At 43.8% G+C, this 19,171-nt stretch overlaps 1 protein-coding gene across 1 annotated transcript; it reads left to right on the top strand.

Moving 5' to 3' along the window:
- Positions 1-3,345: 3,345 nt before the first annotated feature.
- Positions 3,346-3,816, top strand: LOC117096708 (40S ribosomal protein S3a-like). The gene has a single exon (XM_033234129.1). The coding sequence runs from the start codon at positions 3,346-3,348 to the stop codon at positions 3,814-3,816; it is 471 nt and encodes a 156-aa protein (XP_033090020.1).
- Positions 3,817-19,171: the final 15,355 nt, after the last annotated feature.

The following is a 19,171-nucleotide window of genomic DNA, read 5'->3' as shown; positions in this document are numbered from 1 at the left end:
ATTCTGCAGAAAAGGGTATCCATGCCTTTCAGAGGGGGATTTTGGGTGAGAGCTGCAGATAAATTGTCACGGTGCTCATGGATGGGCTAAGAGGAGGACCAAGGGCATCTGAACTGCCTGCCTTCAGCTTGGCTGGCACCTGCATCCTCCTGCTCTCGCTGCCTTCTTTAGGGCAGTCATCCTACCCACTCTGAGACTACACAACCTACCATTACACCATCTCGTACACTCACGGGGTCCACCCAGCTCCCTCCTCCTACAGATGGGAGCCCAGAGAGAAAACATGCCTTGCTCAATCAAGGTAGCAGCAAGTCAATGGAAAGCATGTGTGCGGTCAGCCATGCTTACATTATATGCCCACGCCTATAATCCCAGCACTTTGGGAGGCCGAGGCCGGTGGATCACCTGAGGTCAGAAGTCCTAGACCATCCTGATCAACATGGTGAAACCCTGTCTCTACTAAAAGTACAAAAATTTTTGTATTCATTAACTACAGGTGTGGTGGTGCACGCCTATAGTCCCAGCTACTCTGGAGGCTGAGGCAGGAGAATGGCTTGAACCCAGGAGGCAGAGGTTGCAGTGAGTTGAGATTGCACTACTGCATTCCAGCCTGGGTGACAGAGCAAAACTCTCTGAACGAAGAAAGAAAGAGAGAAAGAGAGAGGGAGGGAGGGAGGGAGAGAGGGAGGGAGGAAAGGAAGGAAAGAAGGGAGGGAGGGAGGGAGAGAGGGAGGGAGGAAAGGGAGGAAAGAAGGGAGGGAGGGAGGAGAGAGGGAGGGAGGAAAGGGAGGAAAGAAGGGAGGGAGGGAGAGAGGGAGGGAGGAAAGGGAGGAAAGAAGGAGGGAGGGAGGGAGGGAGGGAAGAAAGGAAGGAAATGTGCTTGCTTGGTTGCTTGGTGCGTTAAAGAAACTGGTATGGTCACTTTGGAGAGCAATTCGGTAGTATTCCTTGAAACAACAGCAAATGTGTATACACTGAAACCAACAATTTCGCTCTGCTATATCTAACCTAGAGGGATTCTGGGATAGATGAAAGAATAGTTGTTTTTTCATATTACATAATACTGTGAAACTATTAAAAGCAGGAGCTAGATGTATATATAGCAATGTGGATAAATCTCCTAGACAAATAATAGGGCAAAAAAAAAAAAAGCAGAATTAGGATTGTGGTATAATTTTATCTACATAACACGCACATGTACACATGTGGGTATACACATGTATTTATGTAAAAGCAGGGAAAGCACTAGAAGAACACACTGGTATGTTATCCTATATAAAATGCAAAATAATTACATGTTTGTAAATACAAATAGTATCTCTCAGAGGAAGCATACCAAATTCATAAGAGTTGTAATTTCAGGGGGAACCAAGAAGGAACAAGGAATTGGGAGCAGTAGGCAAGGGAAACTTCAGCATTTTTTGTGATGTTTTAATTTAACATTTTCAAAGGTGTTTAAATACTCCTGGAACAATATGTAGAAAGTGACTGGGTCCACTTCACTCTCCTATCCCTCAACCACTTGGTTTTCTTTAGTTAAGACAGCCATTATAACAAATTTCTTATTCATCTTTTTAGGGATACACTTTGCATTTGTAAATATTTGAAAATAGCTTAACTTTTAACTTTTAAAGAGTAAGTTTAACTTTTAAAAAATAAGTATTAGTATGTTATTTGTGATATTAAAATGGTTTTTAAAGCCGGGCATGGTGGCTCGCACCTGTAGTCTCAACTATTTGGGAGGCTGAGGTGGGAGGATTATTTGAGACCAGGATTTCAAGACCACCCTGGCAACATAGTGAGAGCTTGTCTCAAAAAAAATTTAAATAAAAGAAAAATTTTATTCACATTAAATATTTTTCAAGAATGTAGAATTGTTCAACACCAGAAAGTATTTTAATAGAATTCATTCTATTAGCAAAGTAAAGGAAAAGAATGACACCATGATTGCAACAGATGCAGAAAAAGCATTTGACAGAAGTCGAACATCCATTTATGTTAAAACTCCTAGAAAACTGGGAATATAAGAAAACTTTAGGCCGGGCATGGTAGCTCACACCTGTAATCCCAGCACTTTAGGACCCCGGGGTGGGTGGATCACCTGAGGCCAGGAGTTCAAGACCAGCCTGGCCAACATGGGGAAACCTCATTCCTACTGAAAATACAACAACAACAAAAAAATTAATCGGGCATGGAGGTGGTTGCCTGTAATCTCAGCTACTCAGGAGGCTGAGGCAGGAGAATTGCTTGAACCTGGGAGGCAGAGGCTTCAGTGAGCCCAGATCATGCCATTGCACTCCAGCCTGGGCAACAAGAACAAAACTCCATCTCAATAAAAAAAGAAAGAAAGAAAAAAAAAGAAAGAAAACTGAAAAAATGGGATAAAAAGTATCTGTCAAAATCTACCATGCTACAGGTTAATATTCTTCATAAGGATAGACACATGCATCATTAACAAAATAATAACTAATCAAGTCAAGCAACATTAGAAAATATAACATGTCTGTATAATGAAGAATTTAGCTTGTCTTTATCCGCAGTTCTTAACCCCCAAACCTTTAGAATTTCCTGAGTAATAAGTGTGTCTTTGTTATTTGTGCATTTGTGGTAGACCCCTCAGGCCCTACTTGATAGTTTGTGCTAATGAGATAACTCAGGATGGGGGTTGGCCACACCAGAAAGACCAATCATGTGATTAGAGTGTTGAGACTTTGAGCTAAATGGTATCATCTCCAGGGAAGGGAGGGGGATTGGAGATTGAGTTCAATGGTATAACTGGTGATTCAATCAATCACATCTACATAATGAAACCACAATAAAAATTCTGGACACTGAAGCTTGGGTAAGCTTTCCTGGTTGGCCGTACTTTTAGAGTATTGCCACACTTTGATGCCCAGAGATCAATGTGTCCTTTATGTTTCAAACCCTCTCAGACTTTGTTCTATGTATGTCTACTTTTGGCTGGTTCCAATTTCTATGCTTTGCTGTAATAAAACTGTAATTGTAAGTATATTGCTTTCCTGAGTTCTGTGACTCATTTTTCTGAATGAAACCTGAGGAAGTCTTTTGGGATGCTCAAACTTGTCGCCAGCTAGTATGAAATGAGGATGGCCCTAGGTACCCCTAGACTTGCTGCTGGTATCTGAAGTGAGGGCAGTCTTGTGGAGAACTCTGCCCTCATATTTGTAGCTTGGCACTCATTGCAACATCCTATGGCCAAGTGGAGCTTATCTCAGGAATGCAAGGTTGGTTCAACATTTGAAAATTAATTATTGTAGTTTACCCTATTGACAGAATTTCTTTTAAAAACCCCTATGATCCCCTTTTGGCTTTCTGAGCAGCACCATGGTGATTGGCAAGAACAAGTGCCTTATGAAAGGTGGCAAAAAGGGAGCCAAGAAGAAAGTGATTGATCCATTTTCTAAGGAAGATTTGTACAATGTGAAAGCACCTGCTATGTTCAATATAAGAAATATAGGAAAGACGCTAGTCACCAGGACCCAAGGAACCAAAACTGCATCTGATGGCCTCAAGGGTCCTGTGTTTGAAGTGAGTTTTGCTGATTTGCAGAATGGTGAAGTTTCATTTAGAAAATTCAAACTGATTATAGAAGATGTTCAGGGCAAAAGCTGCCTGACTAACTTCCATGGCATGGATCTTATCCTTGACAAAATATGTTCCATGGTGAAAAAATGGCAGACAGTGATTGAAGCTCATGTTGGTGTCAAGACTACCAATGGTTACTTGCTTTGTCTGTTCTGTGTTGGTTTTACTAAAAAATGCAACAATCAAATATGGAAGACTTCTTATGCTTAGCATCAGCAGGTCCACTAAATCTGGAAGAAGATGATGGAAATCATGACCTGAGAGGTGTAGACAAATGACCTGAAAGAAGTGGTCAATAAATTGGCTCCAGACAGCATTGGAAAAGACATAGAAAGGGTTTGCCAATCTATTTATCCTCTCCATGATGTTTTCATTAGAAAAGTAAAAATGCTGGCTGGGCGCGGTGGCTCACGCCTGTAATCTCAACACTTTGGGAGGCCAAGGCAGGTGAATCACGAGGGTCAAGAGATCGAGACCATCCTGGCCAACATGGTGAAACCGTCTCTACTAAAAATACAAAAATTAGCCAGGCATGGTGGCACATGCCTGTAGTCCCAGCTACTCAGGAGGCTGAGGCAGGAGACTTGCTTGAACCCGGGAGGCAGAGGTTGCAGTGAGCCCAGATTGTGCCACCGCACTGCAACCTGGTGACAGAGCGAGACTCTGTCTAAAAAAAAAAAAGAAAAGTAAAGTAAAAATGCTGAAGAAGCCCAAATATGAATTGGGAAAACTCATGGAGCTTCATGGTGAAGGAAGTAGCTTTGGAAAAGCCACTGGGGATGAGATAGGTGCTAAAAGATGAGCAAGCTGATGGATATGAACCCACCAGTCCAGTCCAATAATCTGTTTAAAGTTTGGACTTATAATAAGTGGGAAATAAAAAGTCCTATTTGTGAAAAAAGAAGAATTTGACAAAATTCAACACCCATTCATGATTAACAACTCTCAGCAAACTAGGAATGGAAGGGAAATGACAACCTGATTTAAAAAACTATGATATGCATTATGAGAAGGTTTCTGAAAGTGTAGTAAGACAATTGTTTCATGAAACTTTTGTTTTACTTTGTGTTTGTGTGTGTGTGTGTGTGTGTTGCACTGGGTCCTAGAGAAGTTTTCAGAGTAGATACATGCACAAGAATGTTCGTTGCAACATTTTGTGAAAAATTTGAGGCAGCATTCATGAAAAGGAAAATGCACACACAAATTCGTACAACAGGCCGGGCGCGGTGGTTCATGCCTGTAATCCCAGCACTTTGGGAGGCTGAGGTGGGTGGATCGTCTGAGGTCAGGAGTTCAAGACCAGCCTGACCAACATGGAGAAACCCCATCTCTACTAAAAATACAAAATTAGCCAGGCATGGTAGCACATGCCTGTAATCCCAGCTACTCAGGAGGCTGAGGCAGGACAATTGCTTGAACCCGGAGGCGGAGCTTGCGGTGACCCGAGATCATGTCATTGCACTCCAGCCTGGGCAACAAGAGCGAAACTCCGTCTTAAAAAAAAAAAAATTCATACAACACAATATGATGTAGTAGTTAAAGTGTATGAGCCAGAGTTAAATGCATCAAGATGGATAAATCTCCAAAACACAATGTTGAGCTAGAAGAGCAAATTGCAGATTGATGTTTGTAACATCATATTTTGTGTGTGTATGTAATAGGGTCTTGCTCTGTTGCCTAGGCTGGAGTGCAGTGACATGATCTTAGCTCATTGCAGCCTCAACCTTCTGGGCTCACCTCAACCTCCTGAGTAGCTGGAACTATAGGCACGTGCTACCATGCCTGGCTAATTTTTTGATCTTATGTAGAGATGGGATTTTGCTGTGTTGCTCAGACTGGCCTTAAGTTCCTAGGCTCAAGCCATCCTCCTGCCTCGCCTCCAAAAGTGTTGGGATTATAGGCATGAGCCACTGCATCTGGCTGTATAATCCACTAGAGGAAAATGTATATATTAATATATATTTATAGGAAAAATCTTTCATGGGGATGATCAATACAAATTCAGTGTGGTGGTTATTTCTGAGGAGGAAGGAAGGAGGGAAGGAGAATGAAATTTGGGAGGAGCACATGAAGGGGCTTCAACAATATTTGTAATATTTTACTCCTTTAAAAATAACCAAAGCAAAATGTTAAGATTTGATAAAGTTGAGTGATGGGTACATAAAGATTTGTTCTACTTTTCTTTAGGAATGTTTGAAATATTATGAGATTATAAATTATAAGAAGGCAATTTGACACAGTAAAAGTAACCCTTTGTTTTTGAAAGTTTGAGCTGTGAGTTTCCAACACACCTTGAGCTACTTGGAGATTCGCAAGTGCAGCTGCTTCAAGTGTGTTTCAAGAGGTTCCTGGTAGTCCCCGCACGTGGGCAACAAGAGAGAGGGGCAGAGAAAATGCCCAGGTTTCCCAGTTCTTCCCTCTGATCTGCTTGACCTTTCCCAGCTTTTTATATTGGCCTCTGTATTTGGAAGCTATTATAAAATATCCTAGGACTAAAATAACTTTGTAACCCACTGCCCTAGGCTACCCCAAATAAAAGTTGGGAAGTTTTGCTCCGGGAAATACGAAGTTAAACCTGAGTCACAAATTCTAGGGAATAAGTTTGCCTAGAATATTATTTTCCTAGAATAAATTAAAGGGAATAGCCCTCCAAATGGGTTTGTCACATTGGATGATTTAATTTGGTTGGTTGACACATACACATGAGTAATTCTATCTGTCCAGAAAGCAGAGCCATACACACGTGTTAGAAGATGATGAATGTGTTCCAAGAACAAATCGAAATCACCTTGAACTGATCCAATAAAGTGCTGCTAACATCTATTTAGCATTTGAACAGACGATGAACTTCCTGCTTATGGTGCAAGTAAGTAGAGCTAGACATGAGCCTGCTGTTTGTGAAGCCTGGGGAAAAGCTTGCTTTTATACACTGGGGAAAGTGAATTAACTAGAACCTCTTCCTGAAGCCATCACCTGTTTCCACCACTGCCTTCCACTGGGTCACCCTGCACTTGTTCCACCTCATGACCTTTATCCGGATGCCTCCTGTCATTCCATGTTCTCTAGCAGCGTTGGAATAGCTTTGGCTAGGCATGGAAACTAGGTGTGAGAGCCTGTATGTCTCCCAGATGGGAAAATAGAAAGGAGAAGCGTGGCCAGATTCCAATAAGAGATTTGAGAGAATCAACCCTCTATAAAACCTGGAATATAATTCAACACCTAAGTGAACTAGATCTTGTTTTGACAACACACGTCATTTCCCACCTCCATGAGCCTTTCTTGGTGGTAACAGATTATGACCAGTAATAGGTTTCCATTTCTGCACCCAGCTGGGGGTGATATTAAGATTACTTAACAATCTGTACACCATGGTGCCAACCATCAGAACGGATGCTGGCTATAAAAAACAGACATGGCCATGTCATTACTTCCTGATTCATACACCAGCCCCAGTCTGAGTGATACAGAAATCTAATCTTTGAGAAATTTCTGGTGGGTTGCATCTGAGTCCAGCAGCAGCTATACCTTAAAGCTTCCAGCTATAATGGAGAAGCTTCCTTCTGTTCTGAATCTACTTTTAAAAAATGTTCCCAACAGAGGGGAGGTGAACTACCTGTCAGCTACTTCTAAATGCTGAGAAGTCAACTGGAAGGCTATTCAGTTATTCAACACATAATTATTGAGCATATACTATGCTAAGCCCACTGAACATACAGCAGTGATTGTATACCAGCAGCCTCTGCGTTAAATCCAACACAAAGATATGCTTAGTGTGACCTGCAAGGAGTTTTAAAAATTGCCAACATTTAAAAATTAGGAGACACCACATAAAATCTAGATTTTCAGCTTCTCTTGGAAAACAGCAATATCTGGTCACCCTGGGTCAGATTTCTGCAAAACAGCAAATTGGCTGGTGTGTGGTTTGCTGCAGTGCTCACCCAGTCCCTCTTGCTCTCCAGCTTCAGTGATAATTGTCACTTGCTGTTCTCATCCTCTTTGCACTGTGTATGAGTACGTGTATGAGTATGTGTGTGTGTGTGTGAGTGTTTATAGTAAGGAAATATTTCTCTGCTTCCACGTCTCTGTCAAAAGGGGAAAAACAAAAGCCAGACCAAGAGGGCAGAATGATTTTTATTAGTCTTGGCCCCTTCTCTTGTTTCTGTTACCTGTCATGTTCCAAAGACACTTGAGTTTGCAGCTCCTGGAACACAATGATGCCAAAAAAAAAAAAAAAGAGTCTGCCTCAGGGAGTTTGCAGTTTGCAGGAGAAAGGATTAAACTTGACAACCTACAATAATCCCTCGCCCAGGACCTGGTAGCAGGCAGAGGGAAGGAAGAAACTGCAAGTACAAAGGCTTATCTGTGTGAATAAGCTTGGCTTCAAGCATGGCAAAAGGCCCGCTGTGGCTGGGACAGACGAGAGGGACCGTAGAGGGAGAGGAATTTGGAGAGCCAGCTCAGACCTTTTAAGTCATGGTAAGGAACTTGGGTTTTATTCTAAGTGGCATGACATAGATTCTTCTCACCCTTCCTTAACAAGGCTTGGATTTTGTTACTTCATGTAGCTATGGTAACAGCAATGGCAGGAGAGAGGAGAGGCAGGTGAGGTTTGCATCTACCTAAACTATTAGTATTGCTCAGGTGTCCAGCGGTGGGGAGATGGTATGCTCCCACACTGGGTCCTTTGAAGAGGGCTTGCTATTTATTTACTTATTTATTTATTTTTAGAGATCAGGTCTCGCTCTGTCACCCAGGCTGGAATGCAGTGGTGCAATTATGGCCCACTGCAGCCTTCAACTCCTGGCCTCAAGTGATTCTTCAGCCTCAGCCTTCTGAGTAGCTGGGACCACAGATGTGTGCTATCATACCTGGCTAATTTTTAAATTTTTTTGTAGAAATGGAGTCTTGCTATGTTGCCCAGGCTGGTCTTGAACTCCTAGACTCAAGTGATCCTCCTGCCTGTCCTCCCAAAGTGTTGGAATTATAGGCGTGAACCACTGCACCCAGCCTGAAGAGAGTTTAATAAAGGAATTGAGCAGGGTTGAAGAAAACTCCAAGGAGGATATGGTACCCCAGACTAGTAACAGACTAGTAACAGGGGAAGACTAGGAACAGGGGAGATGTTATCCCCTTGGGCCTGAATGGGCAAAGGAAGGCTACCAGAACCTAGAGAGTGGCTAGCAGAACCTGGAGAGACCCATATTGTTTAGAGAGGGCTGGATTATTCTCATAAAGCACATAGTCAGCTTGTGGTGACTCCACAAAGAGAAAGCCGGAAGAAATGACCTCACTCTTCTCCCACCTTTTTATTTCCTGCCAGGACTGCCTATAGGGTATACCTAACTGAAAGCCAGAGAGAGGGCACTCATTGATGGGGTCTACATAGTTAGCCTCCAGGAACCTAGGACAGAGAGGAGGTGGCCATAGAGTGGCTTTTGGAAGGGCACAAGATACTCTATTCACCATCCAGGACACAGGACAAGAAAATAACATCCATATTTGTAGTAGTAGGGATAAGATTCACGTGTGATGTCTGTAGACGATATTATCCAATTCCTCCAACTTCCGGGGAGAATAACCTCCCGGTTTCAGGAAGCCCAGGGGCCAAAGCAAGGAGAACCTTTGGGATCTGGCAAAGGATCTGAATAGATAAGCTATTCAGATGCCAACTCAGGGCTGCAAGATGGTGCAAGAAGCACCTTCGATTGGTAGGGTGAACCTCGAGAGATGTTCCTGATCTGCTATTACTGGAATTTGCAACTCCTGTAAAAAGCTGCCTGGGGCATGAGTCACCCAGTCGCCGTCCAAACCACTGCCTCTGCAGCACACCATCTCATTCCCCGATTCTCCTCTCTCTTTCTGCAGCTGCAATCCGAGAGGCATTTGTTCCCTCCAGGGAGGGGCCCCAGGACCTGAAGCCAGCATCCTTTCCTGGCCAGCTGCCTTTGCACACTGCAGGTAGTCAGAGTTTTCTGGGTTCCAGGGAAAAAGAAGCCTGTCTGAAGAGCCCAGACAGTACGTCTCCTCATCACCTAGCACATACCTAGAGGGAAAAGGTGAGCACCAATAGGCCATAACTGGGAGTCACCTGGATCAATGTTACAAGCTCAAGCATGATAAATGAATTTAGGACAGCTCCATGGAGCTAAGTTTTCTTTGCATTTCTTTTTGTTTTGTTTTGTTTCAGCCTAAGACAGCATCTAATTCTTTGCATTTCTTAATAATTAGTTTGATCTGAATGCATCTGCTAGTTTTGCAGAAGCCTCAACCAGATGCATTAGGGGTTAGTTCAGTTTTTTGGTTTGTTTTTCTTGCAAGCTTCCTTTTCGTTGTCTTTTTGTCTGTATTTTCCCCTCCCTTACACCTGTCTAAGGTAGTTATGTATCATCCCTGCCAGATTCTATCTAGTTATTTCAGCAGTGGAGTGGGAGGGTGTTCAGGTCATGATGTGACTGTTATAAACTCAACCTACTGGCTGACACACATGACCTACCTAGAACTGAGAGGCTGTGTACTCAATGTTCCTCTGAGTCTTTTGCTGGCAAAGTCATCATGATTTCTGTTAACCCAAGAGGCACTGTTCAGAATTTTTGCCTTTACAAACTCTCACTTCACTTGGTGGAAGAAAGCAAGGAGCTTTAGGCTCAAATGTAGGTTTGAATCCCTGTTTTACCCATCACTGGCTATGCAGCCTTAGACATGGGTTACTGAAGCTCTCTGAGCCTCCGTTGTCCATCTGTAACAATGGGCTTATTACCAACCTCACCGTATCGTCGTAGCAATCAAATGAAATAATATAAGCAAACCACTTACACACAGTCTGACGTAGGAACAGCCAACAATTTTAGTTTCCTCCTGTGCTCAGCCTCCTTACCCACCAAAGCACACCCATTTTAACCATTTTTATTCAAGCTACTGACTCCAGGGTCTTGCTTGACCACAAGAAGAGTTAGCATGAACATGAAGAACTGTATCGTTATTCACAGCTTCCATTACTCCTTGGAGCTGCCTTGACCCAGGCAACACAGCGCCCTCACCAAACCTTCTGCCAGGTTGTGTCATATGAAGATTGTGATGTTTGATGCACGTGTTGATTTGGGAGGTGGTAGATTCAGAACAATGAGCTGGAAATGCAGGAGGTGGGTGGGCAGAGGTCATGGAATGTAAGGGTATGCCAGGGACTCAGGGGACTGGAGAGGGGCTGTGAAAAACTGTGGGACTGCTGAGAACCCTAGGGAATGAAATGTAAGCCTCCCTAATGGGGCCATGCAGGGAATATTGGACAGGTTTGCCAGGCACACAAGAGGCCCTCAATTAATATTGGTGAATGAATCCATTTGGAGGATTGGTGAATGGGCAAACCATTGGTGGTCTCAGGGGACTTAGAAGAATTGGGTTCCTGCTCAAATGCCCCTTATCAGAGAAGTATTCTTTGACATGAACAACAGCACTCCATCAGGCCTTTCTCACAGTGCTTATTATCATATTGCATATTTATTATTTATTTATTTTTTCTTGAGACAGAGTCTTGCTCTGTCGTCCAGGTTAGAGTGCAATGATGTGATCTCGGCTCAGGGCAACTGCTGCCTCCTAGGTTCAAGTGATTCTCCTGCCTCAGCCTCCCAAGTAGCTGGGACTACAGGCACACGCCACCATGCCTGGCTAATTTTTGTATTTTTAGTAGAGATGGGTTTTTGCCATATTGGCCAGGCTGGTCTCAAACTCCTGACCTCAGGTGATCCACCCGCCTTGGCCTCCGAAACTGTTGGGATTACAGGTGTGAGCCACCACGCCCAGCCATATTGCATATTTATTATACACTTACTTGTTTACTGTTTGTCATATCCACTAGCATACAAGCCCTATGAGGGCAGGGATGTGGTCTCTTTGGGTCTCTCCTGTATCTTCAGTGACTAGAGTAAAGCTTGGCACTGAGACTCAGTAAATTTGTTTGTTTATTTATTTATTTATTTATTTTGAGAGAGGGTCTTACTCTGTAACCCAGGCTAGAGTGCAGTGGTGCACTGATGGCTTACTGTAGCCTCTACCTCCCTGGGCTCAAGTGATCCTCTTACCTCAGCCTCCTGAGTAGCTGGAAGGCTACTTGGCATCCCAGCTAATAAAAAATTAGCAGGGCTAGTATTTGTAGAGATGGGGTTTTACCACATTGCCCAGGCTGGTCTTAAACTCCTGGGCTCAAGCAATCCACCTGCCTTGGCCTCCCAGAGTGCTAGGCTTACAGGCGGGAGCCACCATGCCCAACCTTCCATAAGTGTATTTAAGTAAGTGATTGCAGATGGGAGAGCTATTATAGACGTGGGTGGGAATGAGAACACCTGGGAGAAAGACTTGCAGTGCTTCTCAAACTTCAGTTGCCTGAGACTCACCTGTGGTTGGGTTGAAACTCCTGACCTACTCAATCAGAATCTGAATCAGGAACATGGAGGCCTGCATTTATCAGCTGCTCTGGTAGTTCGAATGCAGATGTTTTGAAGACCACATTAAGAAATATTTGCCTCACCGGGCGCGGTAGCTCATGCCTGTAATCCCAGCACTTTGGGAGGCTGAGGCGGGTGGATCACGAGGTCAGGAGATTGAGACTATCCTGGCTAACACAGTGACGCCCCGTCTCTACTAAAAATACAAAAAATTAACAGGGCATGGTGACGGGCACCTGTAGTCCCAGCTACTCGGGAGGCTGAAGCAGGAGAATGGCGTGAACCCAGGAGGCAGAACTGCAGTGAGCCAAGATCACGCCAGTGCACTCCAGCCTGGGCGACAGAGCAAGACTCTGTCTCAAACAAACAAAACAAAACAAAATAAAACAAAAGAAATACTTGCTTCATAGAAATGGATGGATTCCCCCCAACAATACATCTCCCTTCTGGAATGGACTTTTCCTCTCTACTTATCTCCAAATCACTTTACAACCTCCAGGCACTCGATCTAAGAGCTCTTCACAGCTTTATAGATCACCTTGGTGAAGGCCACCCAGAATAACTTGATGAAAAGGAAGAGACAGATTTCTCCAAACCACTCCATTCAAAAATGATGCTCCAAGTCTCCCAAAACACTCCTTCCTAAATGCCCCACTTGCTTTCACATTATAAAAATATTTATTTATTTATTTTTACTTTTAGCCCGTTAGTGTCCATTATCTAATAGCCTCTAGTCTCTTATTTCTTTTTTTCTTTTTTTTTTTTTTTGAGACGGAGTCTCGCTCTGCCGCCCAGGCTGGAGTGCAGTGGCATGATCTCCACTCACTGCAAGCTCCGCCTCCCAGGTTCACGCCATTCTCCTTCCTCAGCCTCCCCAGTAGCTGGGACTACAGGCGCCCGCCATCACGCCTGGCTAATTTTTGTATTTTTAGTAGAGACGGGGTTTCACCGTGTTAGTCAGGGTGGTCTCGATCTCCTGACCTCGTGATCCGCCCGTCTCGGCCTCCCAAAGTGCTGGGATTACAGTCGTGAGCCACCGCGCCCGGCTAGTCTCTTATTTCTAAATGATCTTTTGTGTTTGGATTGTTCATTTTAGCAAGTAACCTCAAAGAATGAAGATTGCAACTTCTCTTTTCTATCTTCTCTTAGTGCCAGCTGTTCAAGAGGATGCTCACTTAATGCTCTTAACTCCTGGACCAATTAACAGCCACAGCAGGGCCCTGAGTAGGGGCTTGAAACACAAAAATGAGGCCAAGTGCGATACTCATAATAACAGCTTGTTGGAAATAACAGCGTCCAAGTTTCTCCCTTTCCATAACACCAATGACTTGATGTAAGGAAAGAGGAATTTACCCTTTCTCTTTTTTTGAAACAGAGTCTCCACCCAGGCTGGAGTGCAGTGGCATGATCATGGCTCCCTGCAGCCTTCACCTGGGCTCAAGTGATCCTTCTGCCTCAGCTTCCCAAGTGTCTGGGATTATAGGCACATGCCACGATGCCTGGTTAATGTTTTATTTTTTGTAGAGATGGGGTCCCACTATGTCACCCAGGCTGGTTTCAAACTCCTGGCCTGAAGTTATCCTCCCACTTCAGCCTCCCAAAGTACTGAAATTACAGGCCTGAGTCACTGTGCCAGGCAAAAAAGGAATTTTTATATTGCTATGTGACTTTCACTTTTTCTTCCCTACTCTTTTGCTTTCTTTGCTAACCCATCAGCATTCTCTGGCTCTAAAGGAAATTATTCATGTAGACTTAAGAATATGTTTACAGTATGGATTTCTAGGTTAACACAGAGAGATGAGACTTTGCAGGATGAATAAAAAGGGATGCTAACAATTTTGCTGTTGCTGACTCACCTTACATTTAAAGCATAAATTGTGGCTCACGCCTATAGTTCTAGCACCTTGGGAAGCTGAGGTGGGAGGACTGCTTGAGCCCAGGAGTTCAAGATCAGCCTGAGCAACATAGGGAGACCCCATCTGTACCAAAAATAGAAAAATTAACCAGGCATGGTGGTGTGCACCTGTAGTCCCAGCTGCTTAAGAGACTGAGGTGCAAGGATCGATTAAGCCTGGGAGTTTCAGGCTGCAGTGAGCCATAATCATGCCACTGTATTCCAGCCTGGATGACAGAGCAAAACTCTGTCAAAAAAATTAATAAAGAGGCATATGCTGGCAGGACAGATGGCTCTTGCCCTCTGAATTTGTGGAAATGTTATTTTACTCCTGTGCCCGTCACTGATGATAAAAGCAGTGCTGGAAGAATGAAGGCTAGGACTGACTTGATTAGCACCTATTGCTGGTGGTGGTGGTGGTGATAATGATAATGCATATCTGTGCATATATGTTGCAATAAACAGTCTCATCTTTTATTAAAATGCTTCTGACGATTCTTCAGTCCTTACTTCCAGCCCTAAATCTGAAATCCTGCCATCTTTTCCTTTTCAGTTACTGACCCTGCCATTCTCCCAGAGCCCTTGTTTTGAATATTAGAAGCCAGCTTTGATCCCTTTCACTCATAAATGCTTGCTACATCACGTGCAGTCTGCCTCCCTTGTCTTTCTCACAAGCATCTCTTTCCCATTCTTTTTGCTACCATGGTAATTCCAATCTGCACAATTCCCTGATCTGTACCCTCTTCCCCATTCATCCTACATATCCTTCATGGTTTAAGCCTCCTAAATCAACAACTTGGTTTCAATGGCTATCAGTTAATCCATGGAAAAGATATACAAACCCATCAGCCTGGTTGTCAAGACCTTCCACAAGAAAGCCCCTATCTGGCTAAGTATATGCCCTATACACTGACATTTTCATGCTTTAGGTATTTGCTCAGGCTGTGTCTATGTCCAGGAATGCCTTCCTTTGGTGTTGTGTGTCTGTAAAAATCTTTTTTTTTTTTTAATTCTTTTTTTGAGACAGAGTATCGCTCTGTCGCCCAGGCTGGAGTGCAGTGGCCGGATCTCCGCTCACTGCAAGCTCCGCCTGGCTAGTTTTTTTTTTTTTTTTTTTTTTTGTAGTTTTTAGTAGAGACGGGGTTTCACCGTGTTAACCAGGATGGTCTCGATCTGCTGACCTCGTGATCCGCCCGTCTCGGCCTCCCAAAGTGCTGGGATTACAGGCTTGAGCCACCGCGCCCGGCCTAAAAATCTTTTTTCACTATTTGAAGCCTCATGAAGTGCCTATAAATCAGCCTTTTGGTTTAGCCAATCTTGACTGAGTATTTTAGGCACAGTGCTAGGTACTAGGGAAGACAAATAAATAAAGCATGGTCCCTGCTCTCGGAGGAGTTCACAGCCTGATAGGGAAGAGGGACAGAAGAGCAGATAATTCAATAAAGCTAATAGTTTCAAGGATTCAGATTTCTGTGGAGTACTGAGAAGGGGCACCTGACTTAGACCTTTTTGTGGGATGGAAACGGTAAGAGGATAGGGAGGTTGATACTTGGGCCAAGTCTTAAGGTGTGGGCAAAAGTTAGGTGAAGATTGTAGGGCAAGGTATGAGCCAAAGATGGAGATGGAACAAACATAAAGAGGTGGGGTACTGAGCAAGCCACAGCTCCACCAAGAGGCACAGCCAGTTGCCCAGTCACACGGGACATATCTGAGCAGGCTCTAGAGAGACACTGTGCCTCAGAACAGTTCATCAAAGAGAGGAAGAGAGATGAATTTTTCCCTTGTTTCTTCTTGACTCTCATTAATTAAAGTTTATTTCACGGAGCATTAAGTCTCCACACTTAAACTAGCATTTCTGGGAAGCTGCTGGGAAGGCCAGCTCCCAGGCTCTGTTGCATGGTGCTTCATCTAAATCTAGACATCATGAGCACAGTCAAGTCTCCATGAGGCTGGTGTGGTCAGGAAGATTGTGCCTGACCCCAGCCTTATCTCAGGGAAGGCAAGAAGGTCAGCACTGGGGCAGTGGAGGCTTTGACTGTAATAATGGTGTCTGGGCTTTCCAAGAGGGGGAGCATCAATTGTGACTGATAAGTCCACCCCTGGAGCTCCTCAGCTATACTTATGCCTTTTTATGATATCTGGCTTTCATACTGTAATATCCGGCCTCAATTTTTGGAAGACAGGGCTACTACATGGAGGGTGGATCTGAGGAGGGCAGGATCAGGAACAGAGAGATTAGGTAGGATGCCACTACAATAGTCTTAGCAAGCATCTCAACTGGGACAATGATCATGGCAATGAAAAGGAGGAGGAGAACTTGAGAAACATTTAGGAGTTAAACAAAATTTGGCGATTGATGGATGTGGGGGTTAAGGGAGAAGAAGAAATCCAGGTTGAGTCCCAGCTTTCTACCTTGGGTAACTGGAGGAAAGATAGTGAGTCCAGCATCTGAAATGGAGAAGTCAGATGTTTTCCATTAACTATTGGAATCATGGATAAAAACCAAAAGGTTAAGGTCATAGTTTTCTAATGGCTCAAATGAAGTTTACCAGAAAAATAAAGGCCAGAATGGGACCTTTGTCAGAATAGCGAAGTTTTTATATCATAACAGAGAAACAAAAATTTTAGTTTCTCTATTTTTTTGAATCTATTTTTTAAAAATAAATTGAGTGTCCTCTTTAGAAGCTCTCTTTTAAAATTTCTTCTTATGTTAATCTGACAGCTGTTAGAAGACGCTATTATCTTTCGTTTCGCATTACTGCCTTACAGAATAGATTTAAAAAATAGATATACTGTATAATCACACAAGTCGAGGAGCTCTTTTTTAGCCCTGAGAGTGGGAGGTAGATTGGCATGCGAGAGATGCTGGGTTCATTCTGTAAGCGTATTCGCAGTCATGTTGTTGCATTGACCTGTCAAAATTTAAACTCTGAGAAGAGCAAACTGGTTTCTTGCCCATAATAACATCATATCTGAAGTCAGGAGCTTGCAGATCAGCAGGTCTGCTTCACCCTAAAGCTGCCCAGAGCTTGGTTTTAAAAAGACAGAAAAATCCAGACAGGATGTTGGGATCTAGAAACAGTGTCAAGCCATTCTTGTGATGGTTTGTTTTCCTTTGACCTCTTTGTGGAGTTGTGCTATCGTTTCTCTTTCACATCAGGTCTTAGAAAATATATGGCAGGGTAGTTCTGGACATCTTGACTTGAAATTTCCAGCAGCTCTTCCAGCAAGTGCTTTTTTGTCTCCATGGAAACCAACAATGTTTTGAAGAGGCGGTGACAGGTTGAGCACATAGGAGCTACCATGAGGAGTGCATGTCAGTCTATCGGTTAAAGTCAATGGCAAAATACCCACAATTCTGGGGCTTTCTCTAGCACACCCAACTTGACCTTCCAAAGGAAGAAAAGCAGAATGATGAAGATGAAGTCATGTTCCCCCTCAGCATTTCAAGCCTATACACTGGTTCCTCTTTACATCACCAATTCATTCTTCCAATTCATCTTCAGCACTCCCACTTTTCAGCCACCAGTGGGGCAGATGCGGTGACTGACGCCTGTGTGAATCTTGTGATCACAGTGCTAGGGAGATGGCTCTGGCAAGGGGAGGCTACTTTTCCATTGGCTGATATTTCCTTGCTTGTGGGATTCATTCCCAGGAACCCTAGCTTTTCTTACTAGTAAATCTCAGTTTGGGGCAGTTGCTTTAAGAATTCATGGTTTTCACATATGCATGTGTGGGGGAGAGAGGAGCATGCATTTTTCACAAACCCTGGGATTCTTCTGGATTTGGGGAGACATTCCTGACTGATCCATAGAGACATGACCCACCTGCAAAAATCCAATTACTTGGAGGCCAGGCATGGAGCACTATCAACAGGAAAGCAGTACTGACCTTCCACTCCAGCTTCCTAATCAGCTGGTAATAATACGTTTTTATGGGAACAAATATATGTAGGGTGGGTGTGGGGGCTCATGCCTGTAATCCCAATGTTTTGGGAGGCCGAGGCAAGTGGATTGCTTGAATACAGGAGTTTGAGACCAGCCTGGGCAGCATAGCAAAACCCTGTCTCTGCAAAAAAAAAAAAAAAAAAAAAAAAAGGAGTCCAGACATGGTGGCTCATGCCTGTAATCCTAGCATTTTTTGGGAGGCCGAGGCGGGAGGATTGCCTGAGCTCAAGAGTTTGAGATCAGCCTGGGCAACACGGTGAAACCCCATCTCTAGTAAAAAAAAATACAAAAAATTAGCCAGGCATGGTGGTGTGCACCTATAGTCCCAGCTACTCGAGGGGCTGAGGCAGGAGAATCGCTTGAACCTGGGAGGTGGAGGCTGCAATGAGCCAAGATTGTGACACTGCACTCCAGCCTGGCGACAAAGCAAGACTCCATCTCAAAAAAAATAAAATAAATAAATAAATAAACTGGGCATGGTGGTGTGTGCTTGTAGTCCCAGATTCTCGGGAGGCTGAGGCAGGAGGATCCTTTGAGTCCAGGAGGTCGAAGCTGTAGTGAGCTGTGATTGTGCCACTGCACTCCAGCCTGGGCAGCAGAGTGGGACTGTGTCTCAAGAAAGAAAAAGGACAAAGGAAGGGAGGGAGGAAGGAAGGAAAGAAAGAAGGAAGGAAGGAAGGGAGGGAGGGAGGGAGGCAGGGAGGGAGGGAGGGAGGGAGGAAAGAAGGAAGAAAGGAAAGAAGCAAAGACATGTAATTTTCAATAAGATTCAACAAAAACACTTTGCTGCTCTCACAAATGCAAAAGGAGAAACTGTTATATTTATTTTGCTCTTGCTTTTACAAGCCATTTGACCACAGAAGAGGCACTCTTGTTTGTCTCATCATACACTCTCATCTTAGAACTTGCAGGAGATGCCACATCCACCCTTGGTCTTGACTGCTCATGTGCACCTGTGTCCCTTGCCTTGAGGGCTTTCTACATTTGTTGACACCAGGGAAAGGCCTGAAAATATCTGGGATTAACATCCTCTCATAGCAGTCCTCATACAATGACTGCTGAGAGCTGGAACACAAATATCCCTACTCCTTCACCATTTGGAACAGGAAGACCAAAGTGTGTATTCTCCATTGGCCCTCTGGAGTCCCCAGAGGGATGGAGCTCCAGTCGCCCACAGGACTAACTTGCTCAATGTACTTTTTTACTAACTCTTGCCTGTCTTATTTCCGTACTTTCCTACAAATATTTCCTGGGTGGGCTTCTTATGTATTTATTGTTATCTCATT

This window comes from Trachypithecus francoisi, unplaced genomic scaffold (genome assembly GCF_009764315.1).
Source record: "Trachypithecus francoisi isolate TF-2019V2 unplaced genomic scaffold, Tfra_2.0 Lachesis_group14, whole genome shotgun sequence".
In the NCBI taxonomy this organism is placed as follows: Eukaryota; Metazoa; Chordata; class Mammalia; order Primates; family Cercopithecidae; genus Trachypithecus; species Trachypithecus francoisi.
This window is presented reverse-complemented; position numbering and strand designations above follow the sequence as displayed.

Excerpts from the sequence above, each read along its gene's own strand:
- LOC117096708 (XM_033234129.1), top strand. The coding sequence starts at position 3,346 with ATGGTGATTGGCAAGAACAAGTGCCTTATGAAAGGTGGCAAAAAGGGA.